The 20,047-nt window shown below is 37.9% G+C and overlaps 1 protein-coding gene across 1 annotated transcript; it reads right to left on the reverse strand.

Moving 5' to 3' along the window:
* Positions 1–17,898: 17,898 nt before the first annotated feature.
* Positions 17,899–18,684, reverse strand: LOC112039135 (uncharacterized). Its single transcript, XM_024071978.1, has one exon. It carries the CDS (start codon positions 18,682–18,684, stop codon positions 17,899–17,901), a length of 786 nt encoding a protein of 261 aa, XP_023927746.1.
* Positions 18,685–20,047: the final 1,363 nt, after the last annotated feature.

Consider the following 20,047-nt stretch of genomic DNA (forward strand, 5'->3'; position numbering starts at 1 on the left):
TTTGTAAAAAGCTGTGGACAAAATTGAAATTTTATGTCATTAGTGGCGGGCCAGGAAACTTGCACTTTTTAATGCTTGACTTCTCTCCATTTCTCCCAATTTGGGCAAAAGAAAAATGCGGGTCTGGATGGATTGGTCTTCACTCAATTTTCTCTTTTATTCTTTCTTCCAATAGTTTAATGCCGACCAAACTAGGAAAAATGTCAAGTCACCAATATTTCCTTTCTCTTCTCTCCTCTTCCCCCTTCAAAACAAAGCCATCTCTCTCTCTCTCTCTCTCTCTCTCTCTCTCTTTGAATTCTTTTTTGTTTTTTTCGAAACAAACACACACACAAGCTTGTGTGAGCGATGAGATTTTAACTTCCAACACGAAAAAATCACCGCAAACTCCGCAAAATTGTCTAATTAAATTCTTATATCAAGTTTTTGTCATCAAATTATACAATTATTTATGTAAAAATTGTGTCTTGATATCCATACTCCTTTTATTGTAAGTGTGTTGATATATATACAAGTCTAATGAACAAGAAAGATAGAGAAAAATCTAAAATAATATATTAATTTCAAGAATAACTTTTTACAAATAACAATCAAGAATTGGACATAAATTATGATTTTGAATGGAATAAAATGGTAAAAAAGATGCACGTGATCAATTCCAATTAATCTTAGTAAGAATTCATAAATGATTCTAGTATTTTGAGAATAAGATTTTGTCATTGAAATTGTATCCATGCTTAATGGACTGAAAATTGAGAAAATCTAAGTGCATCTTACAGCTCATTGATTATTTAATTTTCCTAAATAAGTTAACTGATTTTGCTTTAATTAAAATGTTAAATAATTTCTTTTTACCATTACATTTTCTTGATGTGATGGTGACTCCACAAGGGTTAGAGAAGGGGTTCAAGTCTCTAAGAGGAAGTTTCACACACACACACACACATAGATATACATATATATATATATTGAGAATTACATATACATATACACTTAGATTAAGTTAGAGTAGAATTTATATCTTGTATAAAAATAATAATAATAATTTCTTTTTCTTTCTTTCTTTCTTCTTCTTCATTTTTTTTTTAAGTACAAAAACTAAATATCGATCAAATCAATTCCAGATTTTTTTTTCATGCATAGTGATGGGACTGACGAATTCAACTCTCCTGGACGATATCATCAAACATATTCATCTAGGTCGACGCGACACGGACGAAGACAGAGGGACCATTAATAAGAATATTCAATACTCGAGACGGTTACTAAACAGTTGGCAAACCATTGGACCATCATCAAAACCCATATTCATAAACCTTGAGGTGTTACAAAAAAGGCACTAAAGCTACAGTTAAAGCCCCCAATGGCTAGGAACCTCAAAGATGTATATATACGCTTCAATCAGCTACATATTAAGTACATAGACACACCTAAAATCATTCATAGTCATTTTGATATTCTCAAAAGGTTTCATTGTACTGACTTTGGCATTGAAAACGTTGTGGCAGACATGACACCAATAACCACCTCGAGGAGATTTGCACTTCATCGCATAGAAAAATATTAATAGAAATATCAAATAAGTACAAAACTTAGCTGAGGATCTATATCAAAATTAATAAGTCATTTTCAGAAGCCCATTTAGCTGATAAATGCGGAGTCACCATGTTTCTATCTCGATTGACCCAATTCCAGATGTAATTATTTGTAGCCGACGTATATAATTAATTTGTTGTGCGACAGTGCTACGCCCACGGTTTTAGCCTTTCCGCTTACTCCTTTTTTTGTGACGATGGCACCGGGAAAGTATAAAGTATAAATTAAACTATAAACATAAAAGTGAATGACGGTGGAAAAGCGAGTAAGAAAGAAAAAGGGGGAAGTGACTACTAAACCCATTCCTCCAAACTCGAATTACGCCCACGGTATCATCCTCTTTCTTAACAAATTTCTAATCAATAATATGCCAAATTACCCTTTAATTTACTAGGTGGACCCGAGATTTTGCTTTGTAAAGATTGACACAACTATAAATATATAATAAGAATGCACTCGTGGGCCATGACAAGAATTCAACCATTAAAGCAGATCGAAATCCAACCCTGTCAATCCGTCTGAAGTTGACAAAAAGGAAATCAAGCTCATCAAATCTGTAAAAGATTAAATGAATATAGTTTTAGCTAAAGAAATTAGATGTGGAATCAATGTCATGAAGTTGAAAATCTAGAAGGATGCCTTGTTATAAATTTATAATATAATAACTTTGGGTTTGGTAATTTTAAAATAAAATATATGGAGTGTAAAATTAGTAACATGAGAAGTGTCAAATTGAAAATCTTCAGAGATACTGATTCAAAAACAGAAAGAAAATCTTGAGAGATACCTTATAATATAAAAATTTTGGGTTTGGTAATTTCAAAACAGAATACATGGAAGGCAAGTTTAGTAACATGAGAAATAAAGATGGAGTTGCAAAACTTGATGATAAAAAAATACCAAAGATTTGGGTACTTATGATATCTTGAATTGATAATTCATAATAAAGACAATGAGATCAAATAAAATATAAATTACAGAATAAGAGTAAGATGGATAAAGTGAATCATCTTAAAGTGAATAAGTCTACGAGGTGCATTGTGTGATCATAGAGTTCCTAAGATTTATCTTACTTTTTTTTTTTTTCATTATTTTAACACCAAACAACCTCCAAACCTATTATAAGAGGAAGTTTCACACACACACACACATAGATATATATATATATATATATATTGAGAATTACATATACATATACACTTAGATTAAGCTAGAGTAGAATTTATATCTTGTATAAAAATAATAATAATAATTTCTTTTTCTTTCTTTCTTTATTCTTCTTCATTTTTTTATAAGTACAAAAACTAAATATCGATCAAATCAATTCCAGATTTTTTTTTTCATGCATGGTGATGGGACTGACGAATTCAACTCTCCTAGACGATATCATCAAACATATTCATCTAGGTTGATGCGACACGGACGAAGACAGAGGGACCATTAATAAGAATATTCAATACTCGAGACGGTTACTAAACAGTTGGCAAACCATTGGACCATCATCAAAACTCATATTCATAAACCTTGAGGTGTTACAAAAAAGGCACTAAAGCCACAGTTAAAGCCCCCAATGGCTAGGAACCTCAAAGATGTATATATACGCTTCAATCAGCTACATATTAAGTACATAGACACACCTAAAATCATTCATAGTCATTTTGATATTCTCAAAAGGTTTCATTATACTGACTTTGGCATTGAAAACGTTGTGGCAGACACGACACCAATAACCACCTCGAGGGAGCCATTTTCCTGTACTTGCAAAACACAAGTAGGGACACAGCTCTATCTGAACACACTCACGAATACTGATGATTTGCACTTCATCGCATAGAAAAATATTAATAGAAATATCAAATAAGTACAAAACTTAGCTGAGGATCTATATCAAAATTAATAAGTCATTTTCAGAAGCCCATTTAGCTGATAAATGCGGAGTCACCATGTTTCTATCTCGATTGACCCAATTCCAGATGTAATTATTTGTAGCCGACGTATATAATTAATTTGTTGTGCGACAGTGCTACGCCCACGGTTTTAGCCTTTCCGCTTACTCCTTTTTTTGTGACGATGGCACCGGGAAAGTATAAAGTATAAATTAAACTATAAACATAAAAGTGAATGACGGTGGAAAAGCGAGTAAGAAAGAAAAAGGGAGAAGTGACTACTAAACCCATTCCTCCAAACTCGAATTACGCCCACGGTATCATCCTCTTTCTTAACAAATTTCTAATCAATAATATGCCAAATTACCCTTTAATTTACTAGGTGGACCCGAGATTTTGCTTTGTAAAGATTGACACAACTATAAATATATAATAAGAATGCACTCGTGGGCCATGACAAGAATTCAACCATTAAAGCAGATCGAAATCCAACCCTGTCAATCCGTCTGAAGTTGACAAAAAGGAAATCAAGCTCATCAAATCTGTAAAAGATTAAATGAATATAGTTTTAGCTAAAGAAATTAGATGTGGAATCAATGTCATGAAGTTGAAAATCTAGAAGGATGCCTTGTTATAAATTTATAATATAATAACTTTGGGTTTGGTAATTTTAAAATAAAATATATGGAGTGTAAAATTAGTAACATGAGAAGTGTCAAATTGAAAATCTTCAGAGATACTGATTCAAAAACAGAAAGAAAATCTTGAGAGATACCTTATAATATAAAAATTTTGGGTTTGGTAATTTCAAAACAGAATACATGGAAGGCAAGTTTAGTAACATGAGAAATAAAGATGGAGTTGCAAAACTTGATGATAAAAAAATACCAAAGATTTGGGTACTTATGATATCTTGAATTGATAATTCATAATAAAGACAATGAGATCAAATAAAATATAAATTACAGAATAAGAGTAAGATGGATAAAGTGAAGGACAAAGTTTAGCTACAAAATCGATTGTAGCCTTAGGCTATAAACTCGCTCAATATCTTTTTATTAAAAGTAAATTTTGACAAATCCATCATTGGATTGTATCTTCTTCTTATATTCTTCATGTTTGCAAAATTTCAAGAAAATTAAAAATCAATAGCTATGTCATCAATAAAATTTTAAATTGTAAGTTTTTATAATTTAAAATTATGCATAAAATATAAGATTATAGATTATATAGTAAATGATATCCGATTGACACAAAAATTGACATGTGCATTAAGAGCGTAAAGAACATGTAATTCAACGGTTAGATTTTCAAAATATGCAGTAATATTTATTTTATTGAGTGAGTTTGTAGCCTAAGGTTACAACCAATTTTGTAGCTAAACTTTGTCCTAAAGTGAATAAGCCTATGAGGTGCATTGTGTGATTATAGAGTTCCTAAGATTTATCTTACTTCTTCTTCTTTTTTCTTTTTTTTTTTCTTTTTTTTTCTTTTTTCATTATTTTAACACCAAACAACCTCCAAACCTATTCAAGATCTTATTAAGAACCCTAATTTAGTGTTGAATTCCCAAAGATCCGGTGTCAAAATTGTTACACTGACTTTTCTAACAATGACAAAATCATAATTATAGATCCATAGTAGTTTAGTTGACTTTCACGACTTACTTATGGTTGATGTATTTAATAAATTTAAAAATAGTTTCTTTCCATTACTTGATATGTGTTGGTATGGCTATAGTCTAGAGTATGGTTTGGAGAAAGTGAACTTATTTTATTTTATTCAATTTCAAATCTTTCTTATTGAAGAGATAAATATCATATTTTTCCCACTTGTGAGAAAAACTTGTAAACCAATTTTTTTTGTCTCCTTCAATAGGTTATCCCAAAAATTCATGATAGACTATGATAATGACTATGAGCTTGTTCCAAAATTCTATGATATATTTTTCAACAGACTTAAGACAACTTTTTCAGTCATTTCTTCATTTTCAAATGACTTCCTCTAAAGTAAAATACATGTTTTAGCATTGATCTTATAATCACAAAAAGATATTAAACCAATCATTCCAAATTTTAAAATTGTAACTATGCACAATGTTAAATGATTCGTGTACTATTAATGATTGATTTTATATAATTTATTTTTTTGATGTCAAATGTTACACATGATATAAATGCCACACTGTAAGGAGGAAGAGGAGGCCACACTTAATGCTTTTTGGACCTGTCAAAGATCAAAAGAAGTATGGGGAAATATTGACTTAATACTATAGAAGCCCAAACTATGCCCAAAGGATTTTAGAGGCTTGCGCTGGGAAGTTTTAATGAGGGGGAGAGATGATGCCTAGGAAATTTTTTAATGGTGGTAGCTTGGAAAAATATGGGGTAGAAGAAATAAATTGTGCATTGAAGGGGAGTAAAACAGTAAAGAAAGAATCTGTTTGCACAGAGTTTGGCCGAGTGACTTTTCCTCTCTTGCTATTGTTAATATATATAATACACAAGATATACATGACTTGAACAGATTAGACAGAGACATAAATTACAGTTATTTTAGTTCATTTGAATTTAATAAGACTTATTTGAATTCTGATCATTATCTTCAACTATTGTTACAATAGGAAGAACATGGACAAGCATTCAGTAAGAGAAGCCTTACTATTTACCAGGATGAATACAAAGCCCTAAAAGATCTAAGCCAACCAATTAGACATGCGGTGCCGGTGGACACCATCTGATCAGGGTCTGTACAAGATGAACGTAGACGAGCCTCTAAGCAACGATAGAAAAGTGGCTGAGATTGGAGCTCTCATAGGAAATGACCAGAAATAGCTTATGGGTGTGATTTGCAGGCGAGAACAACCTGTACATTTGGCTAGCGAGATTGATTTGAAAGCAATGGTCAAAGCATCCACTACGCTTTGCATATAGATGTTCTCGTGGAGAGTGATTAAGCAAAGTAGTAAAAGCTATGAAGACAAAGGATGCAAACTTCACTAGCTATGGATGCATGGTCCACGAAGACAAGGTCATTCTAGCCTGCTTCAGAACTACATATTGAGATAGTCCATGTGAGAAGAGCTGGAAATAAAGCAACCCATTGCTTAGTACAACATGTAACAGACTTTGAAACCGAGCAAGTTTGGTTGGACAACCACCCAGACTTTTTTTTAAAATCCATTATGAAAAATTTCAAGTAATAATTTAAAATAAAATTTAATATTTATTTTAAAATTATTCTGATTGTATATTATAGTTTGTGATTTAATAAAGTAAAACTTACATGCTAACGAGTGTACACCAAGTACTCTATATATGTATATATATATATAATATAATATAATATAATTTGAACATAAACTTATACAATATCAATTTTCTTATAAGTTTCTCAAAAAAAAAAAAAAAATCTTATTAGAGTTTTTATAATAATAATTAAATAGTTTTTTATTATCTAATTTCAAATTTCTCATATAGTTCCTATTTGGAATAAGATTATAAAGCTGGCTTAACTCAGCTTTTAACCTCTTCTTCTTCTTCTTCTTTTCTTCTTCTTCTTTTTTTATTTTTTTATTTTTTTTAACTACCATAACTTTTAGCTTTTTTTTGCTACTTTTTATAGGTTTTCATTGCACTGTTTGTGGACCCAAGTCGTTAAAAAAAAAAAAAAATCAGCTTATTTTGCTTTTGCATATGCTATTGCAATCCTGGATCCCACATTTTATTATGAAAAAAATAATATAATGTGTAAAGCTAACTTTTGCTCAATGTGACAACATTTATTTACTAGAGTTTTTATAATTGCGTATGTGCAATGATATTTTATGTATAAATGAATATATATCCTTTGTACCACTTATTGTGTACCACTCTATGTTTCACCAATTTTAACTTGTCATGTATTGATTTTACTTTTCTTATAAAATAACAGAAGTTTAAAATAGAAAAAGTGGTATACAAAAAATGGTACACAAATTTATATTTTGATTAGATAGGTTTTAGTCACAACTTATGTGAATTTTTGTTACTTTTAAATATTAATAATGAAACATTGAAGGCTCTAAAAAAACACACACACTGAGGGCACGAATTGGAGCGGTTTAAAAGTTGATAATTTAATTAAAACTTTTTTTTCAAGTTCAGATGGATTGAAAGGTGCATTATTATATATTTATTTATAGTTGTGTCAATCTTTACAAAGCAAAATCTGAGGTCCACCTAATAAATTAAAGGGCAAGCATATACCTAGGGCCGGATTAAAGGGTAATTAGGCATAAAATTGAGAAGAATTTTGCTAAGAAAGAGGTGTGATACTGTTGTTGTAATTCGAGTTTGGAGGAATGGGTTAGCCACTTCCCCTTTTTTTTTCTTAGGTAAATTATAAAGTTGGTCTTTATCTTTTACATAATATTTCAATTTGGTTTTTAATCTTTCAATTGTGTCAATTTGATTCTTAACATTTTTAGTGTCATGTCAATTTAGTCCCTACCATATCCATTGGATGGAAAAAGCTGATGTGTCAAATGGAATAATAAAAAAAAAAAATTCATATTCATTAACCGCCAACTATACCACCACGTTAGATTAAAAAAATTTCTAAAATCTCAAACTTCCCCTCTCTCTTTCTCATCAAATTCATCTCCCTCACTCTCACTCTCCCTAATTTCCTCTTTCTTTCATTAACTTTTCTTGCACTTTCTCACAAACCAAACGAAAAAATCTAAACAAATTCTAAAACCCAGAAAAAGAGATGCAGAGAGTATCACAATCACACTACCGACTACTCGCTGGAATTCAAAATCACAATCACACAAAGAGAATCACACCCATTCTAGGTTTTTGAACCCCCGTTTGTTCTTGAGAAAGCAAAAGAAAAGGAAATGTGACATAAATCTAAAGACTACATACACCTATTTCTCTCTCTCACTACTACTTTCTATTTCGAAAATTTTCCAGTCCATTCTACTTCTCAACATCAAACCAATAATTTAAAAAAAGAAAAAGCACGGTCCAACACGGCTCCAAATTCCAATCCAAATACACATAGAGGAGCCAAAGAGCCAAAGAGAGTGAGATAGAGAGTGAAAGACGTCTCAACTCTCAACCCCAAGCACAACTAGACATGGCAAATGGTCGAGTTAATCGAGTTGCAGGCTAAACAAGCCGGGTTAAAATACAGGCCATTTTAAACAGGTTGAAAATGGGTTGGGCTAATCGGGTTGGGGGCGGGTCAAGCTGACTTGTATTTTCACATTTTAAAAAAAAAAAAGCTTAAAAAAATGTCAAATTTTTAGAGAGAATGAATCAAATCAATCAAAGAAACAAATTGTACATAATGCCCTTTGTTTTTTTTAGTTAAGGTGGCACCTACTATTATTAGACTATTTGTGTTATTAGTATACATCTAAAGGGAAAATAACAAACAAACCAAAAAACATAAAACTTTCCACATCTTTCCAATTTTGATAGTTTTATGCATAACTAAAATTCTTTACACTCGTAATAACAAAATCTTCCATATTAATAACTCATAGGCATAATGCTTATAATTACAAATTTACAACTTGAGAGAGAGAGAGAGAGAGAGAGAGAGAGAGAGATTTTAAGGAGCACAAAAATTATATATTAAGTTTACACACTTTTGATTCAAAGTTCACTAATGATATGAACTTTTGGACTTTTTCTTTTACTTTAGTTTTGTATTGTGCCAATTAGACTTATTGTTAGTAACTTAGTCTTAGTATTTAACTCAACTACTTAGTGTTGGATGTTTAGTAGTGTAGATGTGTAGTTGTAAATGGTTTTGCCTTTTGTATTTTTTTTCCTCTACTACTTAGTATTTAACTTAGTGTTAGATGTTTAGTAGTGTAGACGTGTAGTTGTAAATGCTTTTGACTTTTGTATTTTTTTCTTCTACTACTTAGTATTTAAATTTGTGTTATACGTTTAGTAGTATAGATGTGTAGTTGTAACGGCTTTTGCCTTTATATTTATTTCCTTTTAATTAATTTTTTTTTTAATAAATGAGGGCATGGCCACTGCCACTAGTGGCTACTAAATAGCTAAATAGCGTCTGTGCAATTCTTTATGCATTTATGTCTATACACCTAGCACCTTGGTATGTAGTCTTAATATTTTTTAGAATTTTTTTTTTTTAAAGGGTCGGCAAGTTGGTCGGGTTGGGTTGGGTTGGGTTAGCCTGCAAAAAAAGGACGGGCCATAGGTTGGCCTGTTTTTAATTTAGAAGAAAACATGTGATGATGCGAGTTCGGGTCAGATCAACAAATTTTAGCTTGTTTTGCCATGTTTAAAGCACAACCACTCCTTCAATATATGATTGGGGATTTGTAATAATATATTTCTTAAATAATAATTTTAAAGGAGTAGGAGGTGGGACAGGCATAAATATGCCGACTGAGAAAAGGCCACCAATAGCAGTGCAACACGTTATAAGGTGTTGGAGCTGCTGTAGGATGTTGTGTTCATTTCCATCACAAGGAAATTGAGAGTTGTCAATTCTGAGTTTATTAACCCATTTGGTTCGTGAGAAAGTAAAGGAAAAGTAAATGAAGGAAAGAGGAAGTTAGGGGAGTGAGGATAATGGAGATTGATGAAGTATAAATTCGTCAGTCGAGAATCTCAGATGGATGAATTCCTCAGCCTTGACAAGTGGTCACCGGTGTGGTGCCTGCCACAACAGCTCCGATGCCAAAGTTAGTATATGGTGCCAAACGATAATGAACAGAATAAATTGATATAGCAAAAATAAGTCTTTCGATGTGTCTCTACCTCATTCTTGGCGATGCAGGAGCTTTATATATGCCTTCATGGCTTGTGACCGTTGGGGTAGTTATGGAGGTCTTAATGCTCCTCTTCGAAACGTTTTGGCGCTGTTTTAATATGGCATCAATGCGTTCCAACGATCCACGGAATGGGTCTTGTAACCGTCCTAGGCTTGATTAACTGCATTGAATGGCTTGGATGTCTTCGTCATTAGTGTGAACGATTACTCTGTCAGGCCTGAAGTTATACTCGTCCGTCTTTATGTGGTCGTCCACGTTAGACGGATTTGTCATTCTCGTCAGCTGCCCCCCTTATCTTTGGTCATCATATCATGACGATCACAGACTATGAAGGGTTTACAGGTTGTAAATAACTTCTGGGATTTTGTTCCGTATTAAGTGCGAAGTGGCGGCGCTCCATAGGTCGTGGCATACGTGGCACGCGTTGATTGGTGGAGTTAATGCTCCAAGTAGTGGGACTATTGGGTTTCCCGCCGGTCTTTCCGTTTTTCGAGCCTCTGTTTTTAAACTCCTCTTCTTCTTACTTTTTTCTTTTCATTTTTCGAAACTTTCCAATCATTATCTCCCTCTGTTGGCCTTCCTCCGTTACTTTTCTCCAAATTGCCATGCTGTTTGGTAGTGCTTGGTCGCATTGCTCAAGGTATGTCATTCTTCTTTTCTTACGTTTTTTTCTTCTTTTCTTTGTTGTTTTACTGTGGTGATGTTTCTGATTTTCTTCCTTCCCTTCCTTTTCTTCTTCTATTGTTTTCAGCGTTTCATTTTTAGTTGTATCCTTTTTTTTTTTTTTTTTTTTTTTTTTTTTTTTTTTTTTTCTGGGTTTTCGTGGTTAGTAACTCCGAGGTTAGAGCTGCTTGCCCCTCGATTTCTTTTCTCCTCGCATGCTTAGGGGGCTCCTTAGGTGATTTTTCTGGTTTTGAAAATTTCATTTTCGAGGGTAGTGGTTTAGGACCAGTGTTGGCAGAATTATTGCCTTTGATACGGCAATCGATTGATTGGTTCGAAGGTCAGAAAAGGACGATGTCCGAAGTTAGATCTAGCGTTCTCGAGACGGGGTTATCCTCTAATGGTGACCCCGTGGAGAGGGATGACGCCGTCTCTAGTCCCCGGGTGGTTAGGGTTTTTCATGCCCTTGAGGAGGTCTGTGGGTTAGATGCTGAGACGGTGAATAGATTCAGGGATAGATTTCAATTTCTGGATAGGGTTCGTGTCCGTCGGCCCAGGGACGAAGATAGGGCTTGTCACTTTTTCCCAGGTGAGGTGTGCTTCTATGAGGCCGCCTTTACTTGTGGCCTTAGGTTCCCCGTCCACCCTCTCCTAATGGAGCTTCCAGATCATTTTGGGATTGCTCCGGGCAAACTTATGTCCAATTCATGGAGGATAGTGGTCAGCTGTATGGAAATATGGTTGGCTGCTAACGGGGATATGATCAAAGTAGGTGAGCTCATCCACCTATATTGTTTGAAAGAATCCAGAGAATATGGATACTACGAGTTAGTACCTTGGGAGAGGAGGACCAGGATTGTTAGAGGCTTGCCTTCGTCCTTCAGGTACTGGAAGTCGAGATTTTTCTTTATGTCCGGGGATGATTTTGAGACCCCCTCCAGCCAGGACTGGGGTGACATCCAAGGTTACTTCGTCGGTGGGGAACCCCGACATTAGGTGCGTCAGTATATATATTTTTTGTTTTCAGCTCTGCTGCACTTGTTATTATCGTCACTAATCTCTTGATTCTTTCAATTTTTGCAGTGAAGAGACGACCTAAACTGAAGAGCAAGTACAGGGCTCGGGTAGAGCAGGCAATTGAGTACGCCAAATCGATTGAGAGCTGGGAGGATTTGGTAGATCCGCGAACTCTTGCTTTCTACAACCTTGGCCTGGAACCGTCTTCTTTCATCTTGCGGAACATCAACATCGAAGGAAAAAAGAGTAAGCGATAAACCTGCTGGAAAGATTTTTTTTTTTTTTTAACAAGTATTCCTTTCTGGCAGAAATGACGACCAAATTCAACAAAGATCTTTTTGCGAAGATGAGATCGAAGAAAGATGAGCTTTTGTCAAACTTGGGAAAGAAGACCGTGCGCGTCACCGGGAAGGGAGGTGCTGCCACGTCGACCCCCTCTGTCCATCCCATTGTCTTCGTGGGTGAGATGACGAGGACGGCCTCTCCAACTACATCCATGGAGGAAATAGGCGGTACCCCCGTTTCCAAAAGGCCACGATTATCTGTGAAGGAGAAGGAAAAACCTGTTTCTCGCTCATCTACCCTTTGGAACGACGAGAAGATGGCTGTAGACAAGGCTCATGAGGTAGTGATGACTGCAGACCTGAAGGCTTTATCTGGCGTCCCTTTTAACGAGATTGCAGCTCGTCATGTTCACAAGCTCGTCCAGGTACTTTGTCTCGGAAATATTTTTTTTTAAACAGCTTTTATCTCCTTCTTAGGTGCTAGGGGAGAGCTTGCAACTTTCTTCTGAGTATTTTACTCAGGAGGCTAGGGTGGCTTCCATGGCGTCTAGGATGGAAGTCTTGGAGGCAGAGAACTCGTCACTGAAGAAGGATCTTATTACCTCCTTGGGTGAGGCTAATGCCTTGAAGGAGCGGGATAAGAAGCTGAACGACGACCTCAGGGTTGAACGCCAATTGGTCTTGGAGAAGGACGAGCAGCTTATTGGGGCCCGAGAAAGCCTTAAGACCATAGCCGCCAGGTCCGTCGAAGCCTTCCAGACCACCGACGAGTATAACACCGTGCTCGTTAGTTGGTAGTTCAAGGGTTTCGAGCTCCTGAGGAGATACTTATTGAAGCACCCTTCTGGAGTGAACATGGAGAGGCTGGACTTGGAGGAGGTGGATCAAGAGATGGCTGCAGACGAGGCTGCCCAATCTTCTGCTATTGAGCCTGAAGCCCCTGTTGACGCTCCTGTTGACGTTGCTCCTGCTGACTATACACATGTTGACGACGCCGCTGCTGACGATGGTGCTGCCTGAGTTTGGTACTTAGCAAAAATTTTCTTTTTGGGATGCCCTCTTGTGTTTTGGGCAGTTATGTAATTATAATTTTGGTACAATTTTTCTATCTATTCTGGAAACAATATTTTTAGCCCAGTGTTTATGGGCTTCTAGTTGTGAAGAGACAAGTAGTGGTTCGCCAATTAGGCTTTAATTTAATTGAATTTACTTCCCTGCACTTACTTGCATTTTTTATTGTGTTCTCTTTAGTTTGAGATGTGTTGGGGACGTGGTTGCCCCTGTTGCACACTGGTACCCCTGCGTTACTTTATATTCATCAGTGCTTAGCCTTTTCTAGCTTTTTGTGACTTATACCCATTTTGGGGATCTTTTAGTCGTTAATAACTTACATCCGTCAATGTAGAATTTTGTTACTTAGCCATTTTTGGCTTTTGTGACTTATCCCTTTTTGGGAATTTTCTAGTCGTCAGTAACTTACATCCGTCAAGGCAGAATCTTGTTACTTAGCCATTTTTTACTTTTGTGACTTATCCCTTTTTTGGGGATTTTCTAGTCGTCAGTAACTTACATCCGTCAAGGCAGAATCTTGTTACTTAGCCATTTTTTGCTTTTGTGACTTATCCCTTTTTTGGGGATTTTCTAGTCGTTAGTAACTTACATCCGTCAAGGCAGAATCTTGTTACTTAGCCATTTTTGGCTTTTCTTGTACCCTTTCTATAGTCGTCAGTAACTTACATCCATCAAGGCGGAATCTTGTTACTTAGTCATTTCAGGCTTTACTTATGACCTATGATTGAATAGACCTGCTCACAGAGAAACATTAGCTGGATAACATCTTTATTGATTTCAATAATGAATACATTTAAACGTTACTTCTATTGATGGTATTTTTTCAAGTGTTCAATGTTCCATGGTCTTGGGAGTCTTTGTCCGTCCATGGTTTCTAGGTGGTAGCTACCTTGCCTGGAGTAATGGACGACTCGGTAGGGCCCTTCCCATGTGGGGCCGAGCTTCCCTTGAGTAGGATCCTTGGTCGCCGGGGTTACTTTTCGCAGGACGAGGTCGCCAATGTTGAGTCGTCTGAGTTTCACCCTTCTGTTGTAATAGTCCATCATCTTTTTCTGATATTCCGTCACTCTACTACAAGCTTTGTCTTTTACTTCATCTAGACAGTCCAGGTTGAATTTTAGCCAATCATTATTGGCTTCCTCATTGAACATTTCTCACCTGGTGCTGGTTACTCCTACTTCGACCGGGATCACTGCTTCAATCCCGTAGGTAAGCCTGAAGGGGGTTTCTCCCATCGGGGTTCTTGCTGTTGTTCTGTAGGCCCATAAGACACTGGGCAATTCTTCTGGCCAGGCGCCCTTCGCGTCGTCCAGCTTAGTTTTTATGATCTTGAGTAGTGTAAGGTTCGTTACCTTCGTCTGTCCATTCGCCTGTGGATGTCCTAGCGATGAGAACTGGTTCTTGATTCCCAGTCCTGAGCAGAAATCTTGAAGCCTTGGTAGTCGAATTGTCGTCCGTTATTTGATATGATCGTCATTGGAATACCGAACCTGTAAATTATATTCTTCCACACGAAGCTTTGGATTTTCGCTTTGGTGATGGTTGCCAGTGGCTCTGCTTCAACCCATTTCGTGAAATAATCAATAACAACTAGCAAGAATTTTACCTGACCTTTGGCATTTGTCACATCGCTTGACGAGCTGAGTTGCGTCCACCTGCATAGTAGGCTAGAAGTAACCTGTTCGAAGAACTTTGCTTACCAAGGATCTGGGGCCAGCATGGTCCCTACAGATCCCTTCGTGTATCTTTTCCAGGATGTACTTAGCTTTTTCTTCACTAACACACTTCAAGTAGGGCATGGAGAAGCCCCTTTTGTAGAGGGTGTCATTAAGAATTGTAAATCTGGCTGCCCTCTTTTTAATCTTTCTAGCCTCGTCTGTATTCGGAGGGAGATGTTCGTCCTGGAGAAAGGATATGATGGGCATCATCCAGCCGTCTGTGTTCTGGATTGAGAACGTTGGAACCTCTTCAATGCTGGGGTACTTCTAGATTTCCATCCTTAGGTCCCTGTTCGTCGATCCATCTTCTGACAAGGCTATCTTGGAGACTTCGTTTGCTTCCATGTTCTGGCTCCTCGGTATCTGTACAAACTTCACTCCATCGAACTCCTGAGTTAAACGCTTCGTCAGCTTGAGATATTTCTGCATTCTTTCTTCCTTTGCTTCATATTCCCCCTGGATCTGCCCAATTACCAGTTTTGAATCATTTTGGACTAATAGGTTCTTAGCCCCAAGCACTTTTCCGAGTCTCAATCCCGTCAGAATCCCTTCATATTCTACCTCGTTGTTGGTGGCCGAGAATTTTAACTGAACTCCGTACTTCAGTATATCTCCTTCTGGGGTGACTATGACGACCCCCACTCCCCCCTAATTTCGAGCTAACGAACCGTCAGTCTATATCGTCCATCTCTCAGCCTCATTGGCGTGCTTATCCTCATTTGGGGAAGTGAACTCGGCGATGAAATCCACCAAGGCTTGTGCCTTAATGGCCATCCTGGGATGGTACTCGATGTCAAATTGGCTGAGTTCAATTGCCCATTGGACCATTCTTCCTGCTGCTTCAGGCTTGTTCATGGACTTTTTGATTGGTTGGTCCGTCATCACCAGGATGGGATTTACTTGGAAATATTGTCTTAGTTTCCGGGAGGCCACAATCAACGCAAATGCAATCTTTTCAATCTTCGGATACCTGGACTCAGCCTCTTGGAAGGCTTGGCTGACATAATGAACCGGAAGCTGCTTCTTGCCCTCCTCTTGGATCAGGGCTCCACTGACAGCCGTATCTGATACCGCTAAATACAGATATAAGTTCTCACCTTCTTTGGACAGGCTTAGAAGGGGTGGATTACTCAAGTAGCGTTTGAGCTCCTGGAAGGCTGCTTCGCATTCGTCTGTCCAAGCAAAGGCTTGTTTTAAGGTTTTGAAGAAGGGCAGGGATTTGTCTGTAGCCCTAGAGATGAATCTATTAAGGGCTGCAATCCTTCCAGTAAGCTTCTGGACTTCCTTGACGGTCTTGGGTGATTCCATGTTGATTATGGCTTGCACCTTCTCCGGGTTTGCCTCTATTCCTCTTTGGGACACCATGAATCCCAGGAATTTTCCTGAAGCTACACCAAAAACACACTTACTAGGATTCAGTTTCATTTGGTATTGCTTGAGGGTAGCAAATGTCTCCTTGAGGTCATCCAGATGGGCAAGTTCTTCTTTACTTTTGACGAGCATGTCATCCACGTATACTTCCATATTCCTGCCTATCTGCTTGCTGAACATTCTCTTCACCAATCTCTGATATGTAGCACTTGCATTTTTCAACCCAAAGGGTATTACCTTATAGCAATATAGCCCCTGGCTTATAATGAAAGCAGTCTTCTCTTGATCTTCGTCAGCCATTTTTATCTGGTTGTATCTCGAGAAGGCATCCATGAATGTCAGCAACTTATGCCCGACAGTAGAGTTCACAAGCTGGTCAATCCTTTCAAGTCTGTGAAGTCCACGCACATTCTCCACTTCCCATTCACTTTTTTAACGATGACGACGTTTGCGAGCCAATCAGGATAGTAGGTCTCCAGGATGAATCCTGCCTTCAGCAGTTTATTTACCTCGTCTGTGACAGCCTGATCTTGTTCTGGAGCAAATACTCTTCTCTTCTGTTTGACGGGTTTCTTCTCTGGATCCACGTCCAGCTTGTGCTGGATTACTTCTGTGGATATGCCGGGCATGTCCTCATGGCTCCATACGAAAATATCTTGGTTCTCTTTAAGGAACTGGGCTAGCCTCGACTTCATCTCGGGGCTTAGCATCATCCCTATCCTCGTCGTTTTGGTGTCCTTTTCTTCGTCTAGCTTCACTGTTTCCAAGGCTTCTATTTTGTCTTCTTCTTTCTCTTCAATCGTCCAGGTGTGGTTTTCTTTGGCGGCCAAGACGGCCTGGTAGCATTCTCTGGCTAAGACCTGATCGCCTTTTACTTCTCTAACCGCGTCGTCCGTTGGGAACTTCACCTTCAGGCAGTAGGTGGACGTGGCTGCTTTCCATTTGTTAAGCATGGATCTTCCAATAATCACATTGTAAGACGATGGGCAGTTTACCACCAAGAAGTCTATCTGGCGAGTCAATTGCTTCGGGTAGGCCCCTACCGTTACTGTCAATGTTACAATGCCCTTGGGATATACCTTGTCTCCACTGAAACTGACGAGAGGGGTGTCAAATGGACGCAGTTTCTTTGGATCTAATTTGAGCTGCTGAGATGCTGGGAGGTAGATGATATCTGCTGAGCTACCGTTGTCTACGAGGATCCTTTTGGTGTTGAACCCTTCTATGGTCATCATTATGACTAACGGATCATTGTAAGGTTGCTTCACTCCTCTGGCATCTGCTTCATTGAAATACATATCTTGATCCGTCCGTCGCTGCTTGGACGGAGGTATCATGTAGACACTGTTCACTTGCCTTTGATGGGCTTTCCTGAGGGACTTGAAGGATCCCCCGGTGTTGGGTCCCCCTGTGATCGTCTATATTTCCTCGATCACGTTCTGAGGAGGTTGGAATTGACGGGTATCGCCCCTGGACGAGGACTCTGGCTAGTTCTTATCTCCATCTTGAAATTTATTGTACTCTCCCTTCTTTACAAACTTCTGCAATTTCCCCTTTCGTATCAACTCCTTTATCTGTTCCTTTAAGTCTTGACAGTCTTCTGTGTAGTGGCCATGATCCTTGTGAAATCGGCAGTACTTATTCTTATCACGGACGTTAGGAGACGAATGCAATGGCCGTGGCCATTTAAGGTAGTGTTCATCCTTAATCTGCGTTAAGATTTTGTCAACAAGCATAACAAGAGGAGTTAGTTTTACCGTCCTTGGATTTTTATCGTCTCTCCTTCTGATGTCGTCATTATTTCGACGATTTGGGCGCTCCCTTTTCTGTCCCCTACATTCGTCTTCCTTCCTTCCTCTATCTCCTGGCTTTTCTGTATCCTTTATGGTTGTTAACGCGTCTTTAGCATTCATGTACTTCTGTGCTTTTATGAGCATTTCTGCCATCGTCTTTGGAGGATTTTTCGCGAGTGAAGCCATGAGATCCCTGGACCTTAGACCTGCTTTGAAAGTCGTCAGCTGCACCTTGTCGTCTGCTTCGTCCACCTCTAGAGTCTCCCTAGTGAAGCGCTTAACGTACGATCGCAGGGTTTCTTTTTCCCCTTGCCTGATGGTAAGCAAATAATCTGCTGGCCTTTTGGGGCGCTGTCCCCTAATGAAGTGCTGTAAGAAGGCATTACTCAGTTGGTCAAAGTTGTCAATGGATGACGTCGGCAGCTTGGTGAACCATTCCCTTGCAGCTCCTTTAAGGGTAGTAGGAAAGGAACGACACATTATCTCATCGGGGGGCTGCTAGAGCCCTAGAGTTGTTCTGAAGGTGTTGAGGTGATCTTGTGGATCCTTGAGCTAGTCAAACGGTTCCAGTTGTGGCAACCTGAACTTCGACGGTATTGGGCATCCCAAGACCGCGACTATGAAAGGTGAGTCTGTTGCCCTTACCAATCTGCCCATACTCTGGTCTGTCTTCTCCCTGAGAGCATTTTTCAATTCGTCCATCTCCTTCCTCATTTCCTGGAGAAGATCTGAATTCTGGTCTACTGGAGTAGTAGTCCTTGGATGACCACTTCTCCTTTGGCTATTTCCCTCGTCCTCCATGTTGTTTTTGGATCGGTTCTCCTCCTGTTAGAGTTGTAGTTGTAGTTTCATTTCCTGATTTTGCCTGGTGAGCTCTTCGACGGCAGCTGTGAGAGTTTGAACCTGTTGGGCCAAGGCTGCGGAATCTTGATTGGATTCCATCTGAAAATAATAGTTGATTGGGAACTACTTTCTCGAGTCAGAACGCGGAAACGTCGATTCCCCACAGACGGCGCCAAACTGATGAAGTATAAATTCGTCAGTCGAGAATCTCAGATGGACGAATTCCTCGACCTTGACAAGTGGTCACCGGTGTGGTGCCTGCCACAACAGCTCCGATGCCAAAGTTAGTATATGGTGCCAAACGATAATGAACAGAATAAATTGATATAGCAAAAATAAGTCTTTCGATGTGTCTCTACCTCATTCTTGGCGATGCAGGAGCTTTATATATGCCTTCATGGCTTGTGACCGTTGGGGTAGTTATGGAGGTCTTAATGCTCCTCTTCGAAACGTTTTGGCGTTGTTTTAATATGGCATCAATGCGTTCCAACGGTCCACGGAATGGATCTTGTAACCGTCCTAGGCTTGATTAACTGCATTGAATGGCTTGGATGTCTTCGTCATTAGCGTGAACGATTACTCCGTCAGGCCTGAAGTTATACTCGTCCGTCTTTATGTGGTCGTCCACGTTAGACGGATTTGTCATTCCCGTCAGAGATGAATATGATGAGAAAGAGGGAGGAAATTTGAGATTTTAGAATTTTTCCCAATCTCACGTGTGAATGGTTTTTTTTTTTTAATTGATATGGCAGTGCAATTGCAATCAATGTGCTACGAAAAATATTTTATTTTTATTCTGTTTGATACATAAGTTTTTTTATCTAAAAGATAACGACATAAATTAAATTAGCACAGTATTAGAAATGTTAGAAATCAAATTGACACAATTAAAAAGTTAAAGAATGAATTAAGATATAGTATAAAAGATATGGATTAACTTTGTAATTTATAGTTTATCAAAAACATTGTAATTTATCATTTTTTCTGTCTCTTTCCAACG

Source organism: Quercus suber, unplaced genomic scaffold (genome assembly GCF_002906115.3).
Source record: "Quercus suber isolate HL8 unplaced genomic scaffold, Cork oak 2.0 scaffold_243, whole genome shotgun sequence".
NCBI classification, from domain to species: Eukaryota; Viridiplantae; Streptophyta; class Magnoliopsida; order Fagales; family Fagaceae; genus Quercus; species Quercus suber.

What these genes read in the sequence shown, in the direction of transcription:
- LOC112039135 (XM_024071978.1), bottom strand. Translation starts at nt 18,684, where the DNA reads ATGTGTCGTTCCTTTCCTACTACCCTTAAAGGAGCTGCAAGGGAATGG.